Consider the following 17,963-nt stretch of genomic DNA (forward strand, 5'->3'; position numbering starts at 1 on the left):
AAGGTCTTCGTGTACCCCATCATCACTTGCACTCCACCTCATGGACAATGAGGTCATTGCAGATAAGACCATGCTTCAAATTATACTCAGGCAAGAATTCTCCACCTTTGAGTGTGAAGTCCTTCACAAGACAGGTCCCAGCCACTATTCACCCACATAGGGGACATAGTGTACCTCACGGCTGAGCAAAGAGGTGAGTGGAGAGAACACCAGCATGTAGACTCCTCTATTTAAATAAACAAAATAAGGAAACGGAAGCCTCCCCTCCCCCCGAGCATCACCCAACCCTTTGGGTTGGCCATGACGCTCTCATTGGCCCACATTTTGGACAGTGGTAAGCCTTAATAGGGAGAAATGTGCCAGAACACTCTTGACTGTCCTCCAGCCTTGCACGAGGCACCCTATCACTGACGTGTATTGGTCCATGTGAGGTTCAAATTGTACTTACCTGCTTTAAATTCATGCTCATCAGAAACAATGGCAGCTGGCTCGAGAGCTGATGCAATGTCTAGCCCACCATCGATCTAAGCCGGGAGCCGCGTGCGCCAGCTTTGGTAACCAGTAACGAAGGTGCCAACCACCTAATTCTCTGTTGTGCTTTCTCATCAGACCACATGACTCTTTACAAAGAAGGTTATTGTGATTACAATGTACCGTGAAGTAGGGCATCTAAGCATGTTTTATCTTTAACACACCTGCTTTGAGGTTTGTTTTCAGTGTGTATGTGTTTTACAGTGCCCATAGTATCTTTGTGTTATGGTAAGCCTGGGTAAGTCAGCTGAATGCTATCCCCTCAAATGAATTACTCAGGAGCTCATAATATGCCTCTAGAAACAAGGTCTTTTCAGATGTAATTAAATGAAGCCACAGGGGATTAGAGGAGATCGTGAACCCGATGCCTGGTATCCTCTGAAGAGAAGAGAGAAAGAAAGAGAAAGAGAGAGAGAGAGAGAGAGAGAGAGAGAGAGAGAGAGAGAGAGAGAGAGAGAGAGAGAGAGAGAGAGATGAGACTAATAAGACTAGACCAATGCAGCCACAAGCCAAGGCATGTCAGAGCCACCAGAAGCTAGAATAAGCAAGGCTTTGCTTTGAACCTTTGGAAGGAAATAGGACTTCTGACATTCCAAATTTCCGGCCTGTAGAACTATGAGAAGAAATGTCTGTAAGTGAGGGCCAGCCAGTGTGTGATAATTTGCTAGGATAGCTGTTATGATTTGAGGGTGTGCCCTCAACAAATGCATATGCTGAAATACAATCATCAGAGCAATAGTACACATCAGGGAGCATTTCTGGAGAGGTGATTAAGGCTAAGAGCAATGCCCTGATTAGTTCCTTTTTAAAGAGACTCCCAAGAATGGCTTTGCCCCCTCCACATGAAGAGACAGAGTAAGAAGATGCAATCGTTGAGCAAAGGACGCTGCTAGACATGCAACCAAGCTTCTGCCATGTGCACCTTGCACTTCCAAGACTGAAACCATGAAGAAGCCAACGTCTCTTGTCTATAAGTTGCTCTGCCTGGAGTATTTTTGTTGTGGTAGCAAACAGATTAAGACAACACCCCCTGAAAATTTTGTGCCCTGGGAACATAGTTTATTACCAAACACACTCCTGGGTGCGGTGCGGGATGATGGGGAGTCGGAGGTGCTGCCCTCCGCCTGCTCTATGTCCTTGCAGAGCCGAGGCCTAGAATTTCAAAGGGGTCTCCTCACCCGACCTCCAGCTATTTCCTCTCTACCTGAGATCTTCACTCAAAAAGTTTTCTCTCTTTTCATCATGTGTAAATACTGTCTACCGCTCCTGGCTTGTGCTCACAGGCTGGTGATCTTCAATGCTTCCTTATCATACCTGTGTGACCGCACTGTACTGTTCAGACACGTGGAAGTGTGCCTTTCTCACACCGATTTGTGTCACTCCTGTAGGGTTGCCTAGAACTTTCCATGTTAAAGTTATACACACCATATCTAGTGTCTTCAGCTGGATCTGGAGGGAAGGGACCAGAAAAATGAGGGCTGTACCCTTGGGATCGCTCTGGTTATGTCGCTAAGAAACTATGGAACACATATTAGGACTCTCAAATTTCTAAGGGACGTGAAAAGGCTGAGAATAATTACACTGAAAAAATCCCTGGGACCCAGAAAAGACTTTTGTAGTGTCAAATAACGGAAGTCCTTTCACAAGGAGTGCGTAGGAAGTCTCTTACCTCACTTGAAAATAAAACTTTAAAACTGAGGTTAGGTATAATTCACCCATAGCTTTGTAGTAGGCTAATGAGAAAAAGATTTGGTATTATACTTGATTGTATAGTGAATATTGTTACTATGGTCACAGTAGTCAGAAATAGAGAATCTGTCAGTCAGCTGGTCATAGCAGCTCTCACCTATAATCCCAGGTAATTACATGGTAGAGATGACAGAATGGAAGTTCAAGACCAGTCCAAGCCAAAAGTCAGCAAGACTCTATTGCAGAAATAGGCCATGCCTGGTGGTTGATACCTATAATCACTTCTTGGGGAGGCAGAGATTGGAGGACTATAGGGCAGGGATAGTTTAGGAAAAAGCACAAGACCCTGGTTTTAAAGCAAAGTAAAAAAAAAAAAAAAAAAGCAGAAGACAAGGAAATTGCTTATGTAATAAGTAACAGAGTGCTTGATTAGCAAATCTGAGGCCCCAAATTCTATCCCCAGTACCTCAAAAAAAAAAGTCAGATTTGGGTTATACTTTTAGCTCTCCAAGATTCAGTTGGCCTATATGTAAAACAGGTATTGCAAAAAGTCATGTTCCTTTTTAATGTTTTAAAGCAACCTGGAAAGGTTTCAGTTAAATAATAAATATAAAATATTTCATGCTGAATATGAGTCATACTAACTAATTGATTTTAATTATCATTATTATTAAAACAGTAATGGACCATTGTAAATGTAATCATCATCTTATTATGAGGAAAACCCATAATAAACCCAGGCTGGACAAAGTCACACTTGCTCTCTTTCTCAATTTGTTGTTGAGAAATGAGACATAGGAGAGGAACTGTCCACTGGGGTCCACCCAGAGGCTGCTGACAGTGAGCACAGGGACAGGAGTCCTGGACACAAAGGGTGGGAATGCAGTCATTCTCTTCCAAGCCCAGTCTTTGTAGAGGGAACGGGCGCATGCTTGGTACAAGGTCAGGGAATAAATAAATAAGCACAGAGATTTTGTATCAAAATAAATGAGTGTGCATGGTTTGGGTAATATAGAAAAATGAGAGAAAGCAGAAGGCCTGAAGAGATGGGGAGGGGCTGATGCTGGAGGTACTAAGGTAGAGGTGGTGTGGGCGTGCGGCTGACTTAAGTAAATAAATTTAAAACTCTCAGGAGCTCTTCCAACTCGGAGAGTCTCATGAAGTGAATGCTGGATAGCACTCTTCTGACATTTCAAGGTAAATAAATGATTAATACACATTTGAAAACTAAAAATCCTTCTATTGGAGAAAAAGTTTATTTTCATGAGTGGTACATGCCTGTAATCCTTGCCCTACGGAATCTAAGATAGGAGGATCATGAATTATGTAGCCAGCCTGGGCTACAAAGCAAGACCCTGATTCAAAATAAAAAGTACTCTCAACTTCAATACACAATGTTAAATACGAGTATTGCCAATTCAATGATACATTTTTCTAGTTTAGCATTGCTTAATAGTTGACTGTTGTTCAATTTCTATGCATTTTCAGTTGAGCATTAGGAATAAAAATATTTAAAATAGTGGTGAGTTATAATCTGAAGAATATTCTAAACAAGAATACTTAAAATTTAAGTCCGGGCTTCAGTATCAAGACTTCAGAAGAAAGTTCTATTGACTCTGAAATCTAGAAAACCAGCACCCTGAACATGCCTCTCATTTCTCAGAGTAAGCAGTGAGCACTTATTAAAATCCAATTTTATAATGGAGGTTGTACCCAATACAGTATTTAGTAAGGACCTTCCAAGTGGATTTGATTTGTACTACATTGGCTTTCTTAAAGAATACCGTAAGTTCGCTCTGCCCTTCACACTGGTATTAGTATTTCTTTTTGTAAAGGAGTCTATGGATACTTCTCAATACAGCACACAGGAATCCATAAGCTCAGTCAGTGAAAATTCATCAAGACGGATTTTAAATTTATCACCACAATCAGACGACATGCCCTACCGTACGGAAACACCAGAAATCTGATGTATCTGTAGCATTCAGAGATACAGAGTATAAGTGTGTGTATATAAATATTATATGTAAAATATATATACAATTTATATACAATATATAATATTTATGGGGCTCTATCTGCCCAAATCCAGTGTCTATGAATAAAATATTATTTACCCCTACAGGGAATCAATTCCAACTTGAGAAATAGAGCATTGCTTAATCCTCTCCATTGTTGGAAAAAAGAAAGAGAAAAAGAAATACCCAAAAGTAAGTTTCTTTAATCAACTATTCCACATTTTTTGGTTATCAATTCCCAAACAATTTTATTCTAATGTTTATTTGCAGACAGAGAGAAATGAAGGTAATATGGAACTTGTAAAGCTTTTAGACTATTCAGGAAGAATGCCTTGGCATTCTGATAAATAGAAGAATACACAATGACAGAGAATGCTTCCAATGATACCGTAAAGCACCTGACTGAGATAATCACTCATCTCCTGGCCTCTTGTTTGCTTCCACTGTAAGAAAGATAACTCCAGATCTCATGAAATGACCTACAAATGACACCCATGGCAATTGTCATCTCTGTTTCTTTACCTATCTTGGTACTGAACCACAGAAGAAAACAGGAATACCCACATTAGAGGCCTAAGCCCAGAGCATAAACCCTAAGAAAAGACAACGCTTTCACATTTAGACAGTGTCACAAATGTAACTGGGATTTGTTTTTGACGATAACGGCATTCAAAATACTCTATGGTAAAGCATCTTTGAACATCTCAGGGAGACAAAGAGTTCACCCACCTGGGATCTTTCTGAATGCTGTCGATGGACGGGGACCTGGCCAAGGTGCCTTCGGGCGGGAGGGCAGGGCCGGACTTGCTGTATGGAGACTCCACAGAGGGACAATACTGCAGCTGTCGGTAGGGGTCAGCGTAGTTGGAAGCCGGGCCCGCGGCGTAGCTGGCCCGCTGGAAGGTGGCTGTGGCTGCGCTCTGTGGCCCATGCTGGCTTCCTGTGCGCTGCAAGGGGACGGAGTCGACACCAGGAGAAGAAGGGGCTAGGACAGGAAAGTAGGGACAAAGTAAAAAACTGAGGACCTGCTCACAGAAACGGTTAACCAGGTCTAGGCAGGGGGGAAATCACACACATATAAAAAAAAGGGGGGGGTTTGAAAGAATAAAAAGAAATCAATCTGTTATATAACCCCATCTATTCAATGCTAGCCCATCAAGTGATAATTAATACACTTCTTCAAATACAAGTCTTACAGTTGGTTTGATCATGGGCACAACACATCTAGGGTATGCCTACTAACAGCCAAGGAGAGGTGTCTTCACCTGAAATGTGAACTCTGTATAAAATGGAAACCCAGTGCTGGTGGCTTATGCCTGTTATCCTAGCTACTGAGGAGGCTGAGATCTGAGGATCGTGGTTCAAAGCCAACCCAGGAAGGAAAGTCTGTGAGACTCTTATCACCAATTAACTACCAAAAAACTACAAGTGGAGCTGTGGCTCAAATAGTAGATGGCTAACCATGAGTGGAAAAGCTTAGTGACAGCATCCAGGCCCCGAGTTCAAGCCCCATGACAACAGAACAACAATAGCAACTAAAACACCCCAAAACCAAAAACCACAACCCAACACCAATGCTGAGACCCAAGCTGCCAATGTAGCTTGTGGTCCAGCGCTTGCTTGCAAGTATGCAAGGAATTAGGCTTGATTTTCCCTCACCATTTAAAAGTAAAATCCAGAAGCAGCACAGAATATTTTGTAAGGAAGCATGGATGATTTTGTTGTTCAAGTTTAGAAATTTCTGGCTGTGTTTCATCAGCTTCGTAAGTATATATATATATATATATATATATATATATATATATATATATATATATATATATACACACACACACACACACACACACACACACATACACACACACACACACACACACACACACACACACACACACACACACACACACACACACACACACACACACACACACACACACATATATAATTTAGGAAAGAAGTAATTTTCCTGAATAGGAGACTCCATAGGAAAGAAGTGTAGGTCGGGTGTGGGTTTCCATAATTACTACTACCTCTGACCATGCAAGGCTGCTCTCCTTTCTGTAAAGAAACTCCCCAAAGATTGTGAAGTGACTATATTTCAAGTAAAGCTGTCATAAAAACAAATGCATTTGGTGAAAGGCAGACCTGTGGGAGAAGGAGGAGAAAACCAGCCCAACTGCAAGGCAGACAAAATAACAAGCTGACTTAGCTTTTCCCAAAGTATGTGCCTTTCTTTACTATGTCGAAGTTGTTCTGAGAAGGTGCTCACACAAGTTACTAGAAATCAGGTTGACAATTTCCAAACTGAATCTCTATCTTTGTTTCCTTCCATGATTCTTTTTAGACCACTTCATGTAATTACTTTGATCTGGTTCTCAGAAATATTTATCATACTTTAGTTGTCATAGACGATAAAAAGATCATTTTTTATATGCACTAACTGTAACTGGTTCTTTAATGCTCACAACTGTGAGTCATGACTAGTATTAGACAATATAGTCATCACTATAGATCAGAATATACCAGAATTATAGCTATTGGGTAGATTCAACTTCTGAGACCATCAGTGCTTCCCTGGATTAGATTCCAAGTATAAATCACACACCAAAACTCTCGATTTCTGGAGTATTACTTAAAGTTTATTTTACCTTCCCTAACATCAGAGGCCTATGTGAAATCAGACACACACACACACACACACACACACACACACACACACACACACACACACACACACACATACACACACACACACACACACACACACAAATTATGCTACATTGAGAAAAAATGTTAAGAGTTGTGCTATATTCTTATGGTGAAAAACAACTTTTAATAAGGATTTCAGGGCTTTTCTTTTCCAATAAACGTCATATCTTATAGTAAAAATTTGGAGAGTATTCAACACAATTATAATGAAAACTGCAAAATAGTTAAGACAAATTTTCTAAACAAATATGCACATATTCCCATATAAGTGGAATTTTGAAATGATGAGGATTGTCCTGATCTGTATGTTTCAAGAACAATCAAATGGGGATAATAAACATAAAACACATAAGCAGAAAAACAGCTTTAAGGCATACAATTGTTAGGATTTATGTTTTCTTCAAAACATTGCTAGGATGTCTAACTAAAACTTACATGTTAAAATTTATAAACAATGCAATTTATATTATGCTTAAAGGAGTTTAAAATCTAGGCAGGTCAACAGAGGTAAACAAAATTTCATTTTCTGCAAGAGTTGTTATAAACCAGCCAGAAAACCAAGAGCAAAAAAAGAAAGAAAGAAAAGAAAAGAAAGAAAGAAAGAAAACTAATCATACCTGACATTTTTTCATAGAAATCCATTTTTTTTCCACTCAGGAAATTCAATACCAAAGCTTAATCTTGCTAAAAACAGACTGTAGAAAAGCTCTTTTTTTTTTTTTTTTTTTTTTTTTTTTTGGTAACTATACTTACTTCCAGGAATGGAACCCAAGTCGGGGATGGGTAACAATCCTGAAATCCAATGCAGCCTGTTTTATCACATACCCCAAGGGTAGTGAAGAGGAACAATCTGACCTCTGCCACACAGAATGGCTTGAAGTTATACCCGATTATAACAAGAGAGGAGGAGTCTGGGGAAAACACTGCCAAGGAGGAGACCAAAATTCGTGAAGAGTACAAGGGAATTGGGTGGACATGTGAAATTAAATGTGAGATTCACTTTTGCAGAGACAGAAAAGCTCCCTCTATATATCAGGAGGGAGGAGACCAATAGGTCTTTGACTTTGGCCCCTTTCCTCAGAAGTCATTCGGAGCTGGGTTTATCAAGTCAGACAACTGAGTTCCTGCTTTGGACGTGGTAACTGCACTTCTCAGCCAGAGTTTCAAAGTTGGTGAAGAAACAGAATGGTAGCATGGTATTGCTGTTTGAGTTTAATGGGGAAAAGCCTTAAATACTTAATGTGGAGAAAGTATCACATACATGAGCCATTCTTACCGCTGCTATTGTCAGAACCGGTGACATCAGCCACATTGGATGGTGTGTACTATGTCCTGGGATCCGGCCTATTGCCATGAGTGGGAGGTGACTCCTCTGGCCCCTGGCGCTGATCTAAGTGCCTTCCTCACTGGGACTCACAGCTCATCCACCAGTCCTGCAGGAGGGTCAGCTTGGCATTTTCTACTTACACCTGAGGCTCTGCAGCCTACAGTGCAGAAGCCACTGGGCAGGCTGGTCTCCAGTAGAAAAAGAACTCAAGTTATTCAGTCTCCAGAGAAGTGTACTACATTATGGTAATGGTCCTTTTTCATTTGTTTGTTTGTTTTGTGTGTGTATTGGTTAGTCCTAGGGCTTGAACTCAGGGCCTGGGCACTGTAACTGAGCCCTGAGCTTTTTGCTAAAGGCTAGTGATCTACCACCCAAGCCACAGCTCCATTTCTGGCTCACAGACTTTTCTGCCTAGGTTGGTTAAGAACCATGATCCTCAGGTGCCAGCCAAAATGAGTAGGTAGGATTACAGCTGTGAGCCATGGTGTCCTGTGGTAATGGTCCCTTTTAAAACAGCATAAATGACTATGATTGAATTACCTAATATGACAAGAAAAGTTGGAAAACTAGAGGAAGAGAAATGTCTAGTGAAGGGAGAGAGAGAAGTCAGAGTAGATCATATTGTAATAAAAACAATGCAGAATGGCATATAAATTAATTTATTCTTCTAATTAAATTGCATGTATTGAAACATTATATGTCTATAATTATCTAATACATGAGATGTGTGAAAGAATGCTAAAAATCTGATTTTGCTCGTTTTCAGAAAAAAAATCAAAGAATGGTATTACATATAACTGTCTTGCTTTTACTTTACATAATGTTAAATCTGAGTTCAGTGATATTATGTTAGGAAAAGGAGGGTTGGGATACAGAAAAATTTTCAGAAAACTCGTAAGAACTCAAAATCGTTCCTGTAGTTTTGGCTTTGGAAATGGTCACCTCTGCAGGAGTATTCTTCCTGATATTCAGGTGAAGGGAGCTTTTCAGAACTGCAACAGTGAAAATCAGAAATCAAATCTGAACTGTTCAATTAAAATATACCTATGAATCTGAGAGAAATGTACAATATCAATGCAAAGAGGGAGAAAAAGAAATACATTAAAAACAGGTTCTGTAATAATACAGAACAAAGCGTGTGAAAACCTAATGGCTCTCAAACCATTCATGATGCGACTATGTCATCTTTATTTTTTTTAATATTCATTAAAAAGCTATCCTATGACTTTTGGGGGTCGTTGTTTACTGTAAGTGAATGAAAAGTGTTAAATATATGTTGATCGTTATTGGTGGAGCCACCTGTAATCCTAGCACTAAGGAGGCTGATACAGGAGGATCTGAAATGGGGGGCATCTGTGCTGTATAGCGAGTCACTGTCTCACAAAATAATGTTGATCATTTAGGGCACTGCACCTGCGGCATTAAAATGAGACATTATAGAAATTCAGGGCTCTGATTCTCTCCCGATGATTTTGGCCTTGGTGAACAGTATGCGAATTAGGACTAGACATCCATATGGCGAAATGGATTCCACTGTCCATTTACTCATACACTGACACCGTTCCTACATTTTCCCCCTTAATAGCAACTCAGTTAAACATTTTCTCTTATCTGAGTTGCTCAGTTCCACTCAGCTCTTGGTAGTCTGGCTCCTCAGCTAAACCTCTCCATGGCAAACCTCTGAAGGCAAGGGCTTTATCAGCTGTGTAAACACTTCCCGCCTCTGCCCTGCTCTGCAAACAACCCTTCCCCCCTCCACAAGCTCCTAGAACTCAGTGAACTATGTCCCTGATCTCTTAGGCAGATTTAACAAGCAGCCTCTTCTGCAGTGGCCTTGATTCTTCAACAGATTCCTTCAAGCTCATGAAAGTACCTGTTTGTTTTCTGGAGGGCTACACAAACAAAGCCCACTTTATCAGAGCATAGAGGCGTGCTTTATGCACTACATCTGAAACAGTTGAGGGGCAGTGAATCCTTTTCAATAAAATAAAAATGCTTTAGGAGTGATGGTACTATTTACTGCAAAGGGACAGACTGAAATATAGTAATCTGGAAAGTTCTTGGGAGAAGGAAAAAGAAGGAAAAAGAAACTGTGAAAACACAGCATGCATTTACCTGTGTTATCTAGATAAATACATTATAAACAGATAATAAAGTATTTTAAAATGCCCTTTCTGAAAGTTCAGAGAATGAGGATACCAGGCCAGTGGCTCACACCAGGAATCCTAGAAACTCAGAAGGCTGAGATCTGGGCATCACAGATTGAAGTTAGCCCCAGGCAGAATAATCTGAAAGATTCTTTTCTCTAATTAACTGGCAAAAAGCCAGAAGTGCTAGTTTTAAGCAGAAAAGCTAGGCAAGAATGCAAGACCCTGAGTTCAAGTCCCACTATTGACATTAAGTGACATGGATGTAGTAATCTGACCTCTGCTCTCTTCCTGTCATGGAGAAGGAGCCTCTAGCCCAAATTTGGGATATTCCCTACCGTTTCTCACCTCAAAAATCTAACTATAAACAGCTCCCGAATTTCAGCACTTGTCACATCCAGGCTGATCCATACAAAAATCAAAGGAAACTATTCAGGAGAGAAGTTAACACATGTTTTAAACTTCATAAATTATTATTTTCTCAAGGGGTAGCACGTGACACATGTTTATTGGTGGCAATGAAACTGTATGTCATTGGTGTTGGTGCTGCTTTCTTTGATAAAGACAACACTGAAAATGTTGGCAGAGGGCAAACACAGCCTTGAAGGTGGAGCTCAACGCTGGACGGAGTATGCGTCCATCGACTGAGGATGTATTGGAAAAAGAAAGACATGTGAAATCCTATCCTAAAGAAGTTTCCTCCATTTCTTCTTGTCTTATTCTCAAAGAATTGGGAATGCGAGGCTTTCATTAAGTAATATAAATGAACAACAGCAACAAAAATAATTGTTACAATAAGAATTGTTACTTTTTTTATTAATAACCCGACTATCTATACACTGTAACAGTCATGCAGATTAGTAGAATCTGGCTCAAAAATTTAAGTGTGAAGAAATGTATAAAACAGAACACAGAAAAATACACATATTTAGTTCTACACATGTATTCTTCTATACATATTTATATGTATAGTCAATGCTGCCCATCCTGATTGCCTTTGATCTAGTATGTGTGTGAGTTTGCTGTGGGTAAGGACGTGGGCTTCCAACATCGTCTATTCATTTTTCAGTTCTGAAAGGGAGAGCCTACATTACCTAGATAGATGGAAAGAATGAATAACAATGGACTTCAGCACGGCCATCCTGTGAAGAGCTTTTGCGTACAATGTCATTTCATGACTCCATGGCAGGGACTGTACCTCTTTCACCAGCAGAAGAGTTTTACCAATGAGCAGGGAGGAAAAACTGGGTAGCCCCAGCCAGGAGGAAACAGCCCTGTTGGGTGCTGGTGGCTCATGTCTGTAATTACAGCTACTTGGGAGGAAGAGGTTGGGAGCATTAGAGTTTCACATCAGCCTGGCAAAAAGGTTGGAAAGACTCCATTTCAACAGAAAAAACAATACTGAGCATGGTGGTGCATGCCTGTCATCTTAGCTATGACAGGAAACATAAATACGAGGATCAAAGTCCGGGATGGCTCTGAAAAAAAAAAAAGTGAGACCCTATCTCAAAAATAATTAGAGCAAAAAGATCTGAAGGTGTGACTCAAGGAGTAGAGCAACTGCTTAGCAGGTGTGAAGCACTGAATTCAAACCCCAGTACCAAAACAACAATCAACCCACCACCCAAGTGACAGACCCCAGCCGGCGCCCAGCCTCAACCTATTTTACCTCATTTCTTCTTCTGTGAACACTCAACTTGAGAGCATGCTTAGTAAATACAGTCCACACACTTTGAAGTGTACTGTTCGGCATGGAAGATTAAAAATTAATGTGGTATATCGGGGCTGGGAAGGTGGCTCAGTGGTAGAGCGCTTGCCTTGCATGCATGAGACCCTGGGTTTGATTCCTCAGCACCACATAAACAGAAAAAAAAAAAGCTGGAAGTGGCGCTGTGGCTCAAGTGGTAGAGCACTAGCCTTGAGCTGAAGTACTCAAGCGCCCAGGCCCACAATTCAGGCTCCACAACCAACAATAACAAAAATAATAATGTAATATAAGTGACTGGTTAAATCCATTATAAGTAGATAATTTGCTAGATATGTGTATATATTCATGTATATATATGAATATATATGAATAACAAATTATCTACTTATTTTATATATATGTAATATATATAAAATGTATATATAAAATATATATTTTATATATATATAAAATAAGTAGATTTTATATGTATATATATATGTATATATATATATATATATATATATATATTCTTCAGAGTCTGTACCATCATTCTCTTTGGCTTTTTCCTCTCAAAAGATGTGTAGCAAAAGCGCCTTCAATTAAAACCCCAATGGAGCTAGATGAAAAGCCCTTGAAAGCATTTTCCACCAAAAATGGAAATAGGATGGGTGTGTGGAGGCGCTACTGTATCCATGGCAGACTCACTTCTGCTACCTGGGCTGCAATAAGGGACCAGAGCAAATGTCATACATAGGCAAGCAGGAAGGCCGTCCAGCATCACATGAGCAGGCTTCCTGGTTGCCCAGCCCTTGTAAAGTGTGAACTGGGATGCAGCACTCCCGTAGCTTTTCAGGAAGCTCAAACAGGTGGCCAGAGAACTGGGTGTAAGAGCCAGTTGTTTGCAGAACAGAAATGACTGCTGGAAAAAAAAATTCTGCACCATCTTTCTGAATAGTAAATGACTTTATACCAAGGATGTGACAGTATGTGGTTATGGGGTATATGATGTGGCATATTATATTCTTTATGAGTTCAAAAATCTACCTGCTAAAAAACAAAATCCCAAAAGAAAGCTAAACTGTTCAAACAAGTACCTGACCTGGGAAAGGCCCCTAGAGTCGTGAGCACAGCCTGGAATCATTGGTGCTTCTTATTCTAGAAAACAGGCATTCCAGGTGGTGGCAGTAGCTCATTTCTATCATCCTAGCCACTTGGGAGTCAAAACTTGGGAGGATATCGGTTCAAAACCAGCCTGTAAAATACACTGTGAGATCCCCGTCTCAGTGAAGAGCTGGACAAGATGGCTGGTTCCTGCTATCCTCTCTACACTGGAAGCCTCAGACAGGTGTGTGTCCAGGTGTGCATCGGCACAGGAGATAAGCCCCTATCTCAGAAATAACCAGCAAAAGACAGGACTGGGGGTGTGGCTCAGCAGTGCTTGCCTAACAAGTGTGAGTTCAAACCCCAGTACTGCCTGCTCCCTATTAGAAAAGAAAAAGAAAGAAGTGTTAAGGGGCAACCCGCTAATCACTGATAATGGCTCTATAGTAGTATTATCTCCTGTTAGCATATTATTTTTTATTATTTTCTCAACCACTTCAGCCATATGCCAGTCCTTTTTGTTTCTCATTCTTTTTTTCAGAGAAAGTCTCACACTAACTTTGTTCAGGTTGGCCTTCAACCTTAATCCTGCTACCTGCATATACAGAATAGCTGGGATTATAGTACATACCACCATACCCAGCTCTGACATCTTCAGTGTTCTTAAATTCTAACTTTTGGTATTTCACTAAACCCTTCTGTGGTAAAACCTATGAGCAAGTTATATAAACTACAACCTATTCAGTATTCAGTTGACTTCTAATCCTTGGCCATTATACTTTTCAAGATAGCTCTTCTTCTTGATGTGATACAAAGCAGAAGGTTAGATATCATCAGGGAATCATAGAATATGTTCCAAGACAAAGCTAATTGCATCATTGATAAGGCTATGCTTACCGAATAGATATTAATGAACACTGTCCTCATTACTCATTTGCACAGCACTATGAGTTCTTACAATTTTGAACCTTATCAATGGACTATTCTGTTATTGAGCACTATTCCTGAGCACTGTTTAAACAAACATATTCAAGGTCAAGCGTAGACTTCAAGCTCCCTTGGGTCTTCCAGTGTGTCTCACACATACTGTTTCTGCAGCAGATGTGTGATGTACAAAGCCATCCCACTCCACAGGTGAAAGTAGATGATAGCTACAAAGAAAGAGTCCAACAAGTCCAGGAACTAGGGCAAAACTGTCAATTGTTCAAGCCGGGTTCCATACAACTGTGACTCTGCGCAGATCATTCATTACCTCTGGGCCATGGTTTTCTGATCTATAAAACAAGCTTCACAGTAGTGTCTTGGCCGTAAGGTAGTTCTGGGATTAGTAAATCATCTCAGAGTACTTAATATGGTCCCTAAGAGTGCTGCATGCTTTTGCTATTGTTTCAAAAGCCTCAACCTCAGTCATAAGCTTGATTCTCTGCAACAAGCACCCATCTGACATCTGTCTTCATTCCCATAAGGGGATCCGCTGATGGGACATAATGGGCTTCCGATCTCCCTGCAGCGTTGTCTGAAATGTTTTGGGAACTGAATGGAAGTTGGTCCAGCTGGTGGCCTATCACTCAGAGGCAGAACAATAATGAGAGTGTCCCGGACCACCTCAGCCACCAGTAGGCTGAAAGCCAGTGGCCCTGAGCACCGCAAGTCTCGGGTCCTGGTTAAAACCTGTCCTCTTCTTCTAAGAGATTAGAATGCCTATTTTAAGCCTGGATGTGTCTTCAAGGTGTGAATGGCAGCTTCCTCAGCCCTTCTTTCTCCATCAGGCTGGCTCTGGTAGAGTTAGTTTTTGGGCTTAGGAGGTGGTGTGAGGACAGGAAGTGAGTCAGGTGTGGACAGGTGCAGGGGAGAGAGCTATGGCTTATGCTTAGCAGCTGGAATGAGGTGGCGTTTCCTACACCATCTGTTTTCCTGATAGACAATCCATTGAAGTTTTAGAAATTTCCATTGTATTATAGAAACCATAGTTCCTCAAAACTGCCTCCAGTTCAAAGGTGCAGGGTGGCCTGGGTCTTACACCTTTGGAAGTCACAGCTTTGGCGGATTCCCGTGGCAGCTACTACTGAATCGCACTCTCAGGGAGAAAGAAGACACCTGTTTGCTTGGGATGAGTAGTGATGGACAGCATGGGGTAGGGGCTGGCAAACTTCAGCAGAGGGCCAGACAAGAAACACTCCTGGTTTTGCCAACCATATGGTCTCTGTCATAGCCTCTCATCTCTGCCGCTGCAGAGCAAAGCAGCTCCGGGTACAAATATGAACCCAAAGTGGGCTGAGGCTGTTATTCACAGATAGTGACGTTTGAATTTTATCGTTGCCTTGTACCCTGACACAGGATTCCTCTCTTCATCTTACAACCAATCTTAGTTCTCAAGTCACACAACAACAGGTACCAGTTGGCTTTGGTCAGTATGCTACTGTTTGCTGACCCAGGCTTAGATTTTCTCCTTGTGTTCTGCTTATAAAGTGGGAATGCCTTCTGCTGGGCTTCATCTGACATAGATAAATTAAGGTTTCTTTCTTATGATGAATAACTTTTCATCAAACCCCTAGAAGTTTATTAAGCCATAATCCTAACGGCATATGAATATGGAACAGAGAATCAATTAATCCCTTTTGTTCTCATTGTCACTCAAATTAGGTTTGAAATGTCACTGGGGTTTTACCTCTTTCCCTTACAAGGGGTTCCTATAAAGAAAATTCAGTGTTCAGTGGTGTCCAACTCCAGAGCAGAGTGTGTCTGGTCTAGGAGGACGAAGGTGAGAGAAAGCTGACTAGACTAAGCAGGTTCTGTTTTTATTATCTAAGCCCAGATAAACAAGCCATGTCTTCTTAACACGGCATGATATTTATGAGGTTAAAAAATCATGTTTCGTGCCTTCCTTCTCCTGAAGGAGGGAAATACTGACCCGTAAATATCAATAAGCAACTATAAATGTATAAATCAGCTTGTTTTGATTCAGTCATGTAATTTAGTTATCATAATGCATTTTAACCACGTTGTTCCTGCACTTAGTGATCAGGACAAGTTACAATATCGTGAGGTGGCAGAGCTCTGGGCCAAGCAGCGTGTGCTGTTCCAGATCTCATCCCTGCCAGGGGCAGGTGCTTCAGAAGGAAAGAAGAAGCAACACACACCACCTTAAAACAGAAATACCACCTGCGCCATCAGCAGCCTGAGGCTTTGTCCTAAACGCACCTCCCAGCATGCCTTTACTGTATTTTCATATCTAAGAGAGCTACAGAGGGCAGAAACAGCTGTCTTTCTTCTTGAGACTCCTGGATGTGTAGAATTCAAAGTACAGGAGAGCCAGACAGTGACTAAATCACAAGCAACTGCCAGCATCTGAGCCGAGCATCAACTGGAAACATCCTGATTCAACCTACAAATATGTATGCGGCTAATTCTAAGTGTGCCTTTCAAAATATGCTACACTTTTATTCCTCCTACCCCAAGCTCACGAAATGGGTAACTACACCATTAAAATGCACTTACCATGATCAGAAATTTGCATTTTTGGTCATATATAATGACTTTTCTTAAGAGTGTGTATAGTCACTAAATAAATTAATAAGGATGTATAAAACATTAGTTGATCTTCATTTGTACTTTCCTGTGTAACAAAACCACCTCACAACCCTCTGTTTAACTCTACACTTCATAATATCTCCAGCTAGGGAAACTAGAGTACCACTGTGCTCTTCCAGCATCGATGGTCATTGGCGCTAGAAGCATCATGGGAAGAGTGGACGTGGACATGGGGACACACATACACACACACACACACACACACACACACACACATATACACACGCACTCACGCACACACACCTTCACTGGATCCTCAAGCCCCGCGCCCTGTGGAAGGCCAGGGAGGCATTGGCTACACACCTGTGCTCGTGCGGTAGGTGCCGGTGTGTGCTGGCGGCAGAGGGTCTCCCTGGCTCTGGCTGAGGCTCCTCATAGGGGGCTTCTGGTAGACTCGGTCTTCATAGATGGGGTCTATGTGGTGCTCCGGGGACTGCAGGGCCCGCAACTCGGGGCCCAGGTGTCCATGCTGGCTGCTGTAGGAGGCTCGGGACCCAGCTGCAATAAATGAAGGAGAGGGACATGAAGGCTCCACCAACATTCAAACGCGGTTTATCCAAGACGCTTCAAAGTCAGAGAAGAGAGGGGCGGGTTGATTGACATTCACAGAAAACCAGGTGAATATCCCCAACGGTGGCCATGATCTGGCTAATCAGTTTATCAGCACATCCAGCTGCCTGGTTTTGCTCCCCAAGGTGATGTCACGATGGAATGACAATGGTGCTGAAAGAAATCCCCGCAGCAGAAGACCACAGCAGAATGAGTGCGACTGGCCTCTTCACCAAAGGAGTCGGCGGACAAATGATCCTAAAAGCCTCTTACAACATCGACCTCACACCACAAACTGTACTACCGGGATTATTTTAAGTGACGAATCAATGAAGAGGACACAATGGCAAAGCCATCTTCAGGTTGACTGCTGGGCAGTGGGCTGGAAATTCTTCCTTTTAGCCGTTTCCCGCCCCCTTCCCCCCCAGGACAACAGATAAGTCAAAATGCTTGAGCATCTAACAAGCTAAACCTCTGAGGGAAACAGAAGCTAAAGATCAAGACTTCTGGGCCATAGTTTCCTTTATTCTCACTCTCCAAATCCAAGTATGTGCACTCATCTCTCCCCCTCTGGAAAATGTACCAGTAGACGTCACTTAATGGGCTTACTG

The 17,963-nt window shown here is 41.5% G+C and overlaps 1 protein-coding gene across 1 annotated transcript; it reads right to left on the reverse strand.

Annotated features, from left to right (window-relative positions):
- Positions 1 to 448: 448 nt before the first annotated feature.
- LOC138803124 (catenin delta-2-like) lies at positions 449 to 17,301 on the reverse strand (the record flags this gene model as incomplete). The annotated part of the gene is made up of 5 exons (XM_069986943.1): positions 449 to 524; positions 1,846 to 1,980; positions 2,976 to 3,081; positions 4,968 to 5,223; positions 17,107 to 17,301. Coding segments are annotated over 5 exons (768 nt in total), but the record flags the coding sequence as incomplete, so codon positions are not given.
- Between the last annotated feature and the right edge of the window lie 662 nt (positions 17,302 to 17,963).

This window comes from Dipodomys merriami, unplaced genomic scaffold, assembly GCF_024711535.1.
Source record: "Dipodomys merriami isolate MVZ:Mamm:240054 unplaced genomic scaffold, mDipMer1.0.p SCAF_3343, whole genome shotgun sequence".
In the NCBI taxonomy this organism is placed as follows: Eukaryota; Metazoa; Chordata; class Mammalia; order Rodentia; family Heteromyidae; genus Dipodomys; species Dipodomys merriami.